The 6,291-nt window shown below is 38.8% G+C and overlaps 1 protein-coding gene across 1 annotated transcript in view; it reads right to left on the bottom strand.

Annotated features, from left to right (window-relative positions):
- The window catches only part of SYNE1 (spectrin repeat containing, nuclear envelope 1), a gene marked incomplete at its 5' end in the record, with an annotated part of 159,599 nt that overhangs the window by 59,722 nt on the left and 93,586 nt on the right, over positions 1-6,291 (bottom strand). Inside the window, 2 exons of the mRNA XM_010283199.1 lie at positions 2,990-3,145; positions 5,668-5,844. Coding sequence (XP_010281501.1) covers positions 2,990-3,145; positions 5,668-5,844 — 333 coding nt within the window. The remainder of the gene's footprint in view (positions 1-2,989; positions 3,146-5,667; positions 5,845-6,291) is intronic.

Below are 6,291 nucleotides of genomic sequence, written 5' to 3'. Positions count from 1 at the left end.
GGAAAGATGTCGATTTGCCATGCCTCCTCACATGAAGCGGAGTCTTTATTCCTTTGCCAGGTCCCAGCAAAGACCCTTACCCAGGGACAGAGAGTCTTCCCCTAGATGTCAAGTTCATTGGAGTTCAGCCAATGACAACAAGCAACAGACTGCAGGAATTTTCCTTATTGTCTCCTCAAGGATGCATGCTGCTGGGAAGCATTTACGAGCTCGACAGCATTTTGCTCTGCTCAGCGTTCCCACACACTAACCCAAGAAAATGGGAAGAAAATGAACAGCTGGCATGAAAACAAGTGAAGAAAACGGGGCTAAGTACATAAGCACTGAGGCCATGACAACTTGTAAGTGGCTTGTTTTGCTGCTTCAGGCAAGTGCTGACTGTGTTGGTGATTTAAGATGACCCTAGATGGGTCATGGAAATGTTGATTCGAACTTTGCCGGTTTTATCACGTTTTATCAATAAGTGAAGCGCAGAAGTTCTGGTATGTGACATTCACTAGTCATAAAGCCTGTGATCTTCCTCGTGCCTCAACAGCATGAGAATGAAGTTACAAAATGAAGGAGAGAGAACAAGAAGACTTAGTGAGCAACTATGAGTCATACAGCACACTCCCATAACTTCATTCCTAGTTGGGAAACTACCTATATGATATCAGTATATTACAGTAAAATAGTCAGCATGATATGGAGAGTAGACTGTGAGGTAAGAGCAACCTTGGGATGCCTCTACATTAGTACACCTTGTGATCTCAACTTATATTTTAATTTTCTGCAAGCCTTTCCTTACTGAGAGAGATGGATCATCAGGGAAAGAAAACAACACAACAAAACTCTGGGCAAACTGAAAACCCATGTCTTTCAATAAACTGCTCTCCCTAAGAATCAAAAAACCACCACCGTCAAGTGAACCATTGCTGTAACAGACTCGACATTTTAGATAGTGGGGAGAGTATGTGGAACCAGATTCTGCCCAGTCTTGCAAACACTTGCTATTAACAGAATTTATCCCTGCACACATACAACACACTTTTGTCTATATACATACACGTGACAGCATTTTTGCTGTACTGTTTATTCTTAGCCTTTTCTTCTGTATTATTTCACATTTCTTCAAACTTCTAGCTATGACCATGTTCCAGACTACAGCCTTGGAGTAATACATCTTGTTTTTTTTTACCAGCTGACAAAAGAGCACTAAGTTGCACATAGTAAATTTGACTTTCCAAAAAGTGGATTTTAACACTAAAAAAGGCATTTAAGTTTGCACAAGGTTGGTCCAAAATTCAAAACGTAAAACAGGCAAAAGTTTCAAAGAGCAAATATTTCTGGTTCTCTATGAAAAGGAGTTTCTTGTTCATCATTTTAAACTTGTAACTGAATTAAAGACTCATTACTCTTTCTGATCTCTGATGGGAAAAAACGGTTGTCTTCACTTATTAATATGACACTAGGCAGCAAGTAACATCAGTTAATAAATAAACTGCAGCTTTTGTACTAGTTGAACTGGATACCTGGGAGTGTCCAATACAGTTATTTCTTAAACAATTTGTTTCTCTGCTGATCAAAGTCTTGCCATTCATAACTGACTCCCCAAGTGTATTTGCTAACTTCGCTGACCAAAAGGAACCATAAAGGTGATAAATCAGATTCAGCTTTGAACTCCAGCCAAGTACAGCCTGCTAATTATGCCAGGCTGTGCTAAATTACCCTTGCTTCAGTCATATGGTCTTATTGTGCTGAAACCATAAAGATACCTGAATTGAAATTAAGCACTGCAACCAGTTTGAAGACTTAAGTGAAGAACTTCGGAGGAAAAAAACCAAAGACTTTTAACATAACGGGTCTAAACCACTATTTGCCTTTACAGAATCAAAGATGGGTTTAATACACTGGTGAATATAGATTAAATCCCCTTATTTAATTTGAATAGATTTTCAGCTATTCCATCCCATTCATTAAGTGCATGCAGGAAAGACAGCCACACCAAGATAAATAGGCGTCCTTACTCCTTTTTAAGGGGATAAGAACACCAAGATTTTGGGCATGCAGACTTTAATTACACATCTGATCTGGTGTGAAATTTATTATTTGGTGTCTGGTAGAACAAAATACTTTTGAGCAAAAATTATCTGATGTCTGATACCATGTAGATGTCTGGTTTATAAATTCAGAAAAATCTGTTCTGCTTATACACCTATAAGCTTGAACTATAAGCTTAAATAAGCAAGCTTCTAACTGCTTAAATATCTGCTATTCTGAGTAAGATGTTCAGAGTCAACTGTGATACCCTATTCACTGCAATGTATGAACTTTGTATGAAAAACTGAGGTGGTTCTGAACTTATATGCATTATGTATAGCTGAGCTTTGCCTCATCCGGTCTTTGCCCATCATAATCATGATTCTCCTTCAGTCTTCTGAGAGCAAAAGAGTCCAGCACGCTTTCCTTCTCTGGATAGTTGAATGCTTGAAAAAAAAAATTTTGATTTCTAACACATTTTGAAGAAAAGCATAAAACCTCCTTGGATTCTAGCATTTTTCTTTGAATAGTCAGGTGGAATATATCAGGTGGAAAAAGAATAGGAAAAAAGGGGGGATGAACGAATGGTAGTGGTAGGCAGAAAAAAACATTTCCGAATAGTCAAGCACGGTGTTCATGATATCAAGTTCCGTAAGACTGGCTTAACAGGAATGGGAACATATTCCTTTGATGGCCTTTCTAGTTCATTATGCCTGGCATGCTTGGGAATGTCCATACTTTAATACACAATGCAAAAAGAATGATGACTTTTGTTGCTTTTAAACATTTGGGACACTATTGTTCCTTCCTCCTTTCTTATTGCTTTCACTTTAGGAATGAAATCCCTCCCTCATTGAATTAAAGAGGAGTTTTGTCACTGAATACACTGATATGAAGATTTCACATGGTCTTATCAATGTTGTTTCTAACTGTTGGAAAGAGAATATTGTTATTTATAAGGAGACACTACCTGACAGTCTTTCAAAGCATTCTGTACTGAAGCCTGGTCTCCAATTTTCTGTTGCTGTTTCAGCTTCTTCTCTTGGGTTTCAAACCACGTTTTTAGGCACTGCACATTGTTTTCATATTCTGCCCAGGATTCCTGCAGACCTTCCAACAGCTGGATCTGCAAAGAAATACAAGTATATACTTTCTCATACAATCACCTTTATTCAATTAAATACATCAGTAAAGACCAATGCTGACCAGTGCTTTCTCAGAATTCAATTTCAGAATTTAAAAACAGCATATGCATTCAAATTGAAATGTATCTGCTATTTGTAAAAGAATTCATAATAAATATTATATAAAGATAACAAAACATTGTGACACACTGAAAGATGCCAACACTTTAGCAGAACATTTTTATGAAGTGGAATTCTTTTCAGAGATCAAGGACCTCAGGACTTCCCAAATAAGCATACAAACATACATTCTACATTTCTTGCTTATAACTGTGTAAAGTAGATGAAGATTTATATTATCTTCTTTGTCAATTGACTGCTTTAAAGTTACTTAGATTTTTCTGATTGTTCTAGGTGTTACTCGATGGCAAATGAGATAGCACTTCAAAAAAACACAACAAAACAAAAAAGAAACCAACAATAAAGCAGAATTTGAAAACAGCAGCACTGCCATAAAAAGCATTCACATTACTTAAGACAAACTCCACTTTAAGGAATAAGTCATTTTAATTAGCTGTAATCTTAATTAGAACTGCTTGAGGATGCAATAGTCAATAGTGGTCTTGGCCACAGTGATGATGAGACAGTTGTGAGTGAAGTAAGGAAAGCAAGTGGCAGACTAAAGATCCATAGAATAGCAGACTTAGGTTTGTTCAGGTAAGCATGACTCCATGGGAAGCTGTACTGAAGGACAAAGGAGTCCAGGAACCTGGCTGATCTTCAAGGACAATTTCCTCCAGTCACAAAAGTGACAAATCCACAGAAAATGGATTACAAAGAATGGGCCTAAAAGCATGGCCTGGCCATGAAGGGCTGATATTAGGAAAGCAAAATCTTGGCTGGAACTAACTAGTGAGGGGCAGAAGCCCTTCTTGTTACTCTTAAGTACATCAGCAACCGATGGGAAACCACAGAATAGTCTGCAGTATACAGTGTCGTCTTTGCTCCAATCTTACTGTCAAGGTCACCTCCCATGGCTCTCAGGTCTTCATGCCAATTAACAAATTTGACATACAAAGGTACTAGCCATGGTAGAGGAGGAAAGAATTTGCTGCTACTTAAGTAAGCTGGACATATAAAAGTCCACATAACCAGATAGGATGTATTCAGGGGTGTCAATGTCATTTCAAGGCTGTTGTCTATTACCTTTAAAAGGTCATGACGGTTGGAGGAAGTTGCTGGTGACTGGAAAAAAGCTATACCACAAATCCTACCAGAAGCCATTTCCACATGCATGAGGAATGAGGAGGAGGAACAAGCATGGTCTTACCAAGGGCAAATTGTGCCTGACCTAACTGATTGCCTCTGCTACGGTGATATGACTGAACCTGTGGACAAGTGGAGAGTAGTAGATGTTGTTTACCTCGGCTTTAGCAAGACTTTTGATATGGTATCCCATAGTACCCTTCTAGCGAAACTGAGGAGGCACGGGTTGGATGGGAGGTCTACAAATAAATGAACCAACTGGAGTCATCAGCTTAAAGGTTAGTGGTAAACATTTGTCTAGCCGGCAGTCACTTACAAGGTGCATCTTCAGAGTCAGCTGACATTGTTTAATACCTTTATCAATAAACTGAACATGATGGACTGTGCTTTCAGCACATTCACAGATGACACTGATTTGGGAGAGTAGTTGATATACTGGAGAGTACGGCTGCCATTCAGAGAAACCTCAACAAGATGGAGGAATATTCTCATAAGTCCTCAAGAAATTCAGCAAAGACAAATGTAAAGTCCTTCACCTGGGACAAAATAAACTCATGCAACAATACAGGCTAGCAGCAGGCTGGATAGAAGAAAAGGACCAAGGGGCTACAGTGGGCAATAACTTGAACATAATAAATCAGCAGTGTGCCTTTGTGCTGATGAAGGCCACTGCATCATGGGTTAGATTATTGAGGGTGCACCCAGCAGATCAAAAGAAGTGTCAAGAGTCCTTCTCCTTGACACTTGTGACCCATTTTGGGCCCTCCGGTGCAAGGAAGAGACCGACAAACTGTTGAATTGCCACTAAGGTTGTTAGGGGGCTGGAGCACACGACATACAAGGAGAGGTTGTTTTCATTCAGCCTGGGGAAGAGGCAGCAAAGGAAGCACCTCATTGTGCTGCCCACTCCTTATGGAGAGTTATGGGGAAGATGAAGGCAGACTATTCTTGGAGATGCACAGTAAAAGGAGGAGAGATAACAGTCACAAACTGCAACAAAGGAAATTCTGATTGGGAAAAAGGCACAAACTTGTCCCTCATAGGAGTGGTTAAGCACAGGAATGGGGAGTCCAGAGAGTTGTGGATTCTGTCCTTGGAGATTTTCAAAACTCAGCTAAGCAAGTCCTTGTGCAATCTGATCTAACTCCTCTGGCAGAAGGTTGGACTAGATGATCTGCAGAGGCTTCCAACTATTATTATCTTATAGTTCTATGTATTTTGAAAATTTGCTACAGAGCAGCTAGGTTTTTTTCTTTACCTTTTCTGTTATCAGGCCTTGCAGGATTTGCCAACGTCTGTTCATTGCTCCGAGCTGTTCTGCAAAATCAGTTTTGTCACTACGTTTACTTTCAACATCTTGGCTGCTAATTTGTAGCACTGATTGGTTCACAAAGTCTACGGTCAATTGTTTGCAATTTAAATCTATCTTGAAACCCTAGTAGAAAGGAAGGGAATAAAAAACCCAAAACGTAAGTACCATAATTTCTTATCTTCCTGCAAAAGAGAGGAAAAATGTTCACAAATTACAACTTTATCATAATTTATCTAGAAGTTCTTTTAGCAGTTGGACAGCAGTTAAAAACATTGTTACTTGTCCCTAAATATTGAAAAATAAACCAGCAATACACTGCCTTTGGAATAAACTATCTGCCTTCCCCCTACACCCGCAAAAACAAACAAACAAAATCAGTAAAATTATTGATATTGGTCTCAAGGATCAGATTTAAGAAAAACTGAGTATATTTTTTTTTCACTTTACTTAGTCTCGACATTTCTAATACAAAACCAGATAAGATGGAAAATATTCTTAGATACAAAGAAGAATAATAGCCAAGAAGTAAAGTGATTTTTCAGGAGACTGGTGAAACAAATCTGACATTGA

This window comes from Phaethon lepturus, unplaced genomic scaffold (genome assembly GCF_000687285.1).
Source record: "Phaethon lepturus isolate BGI_N335 unplaced genomic scaffold, ASM68728v1 scaffold8940, whole genome shotgun sequence".
Taxonomy (NCBI): Eukaryota; Metazoa; Chordata; class Aves; order Phaethontiformes; family Phaethontidae; genus Phaethon; species Phaethon lepturus.
This window is presented reverse-complemented; position numbering and strand designations above follow the sequence as displayed.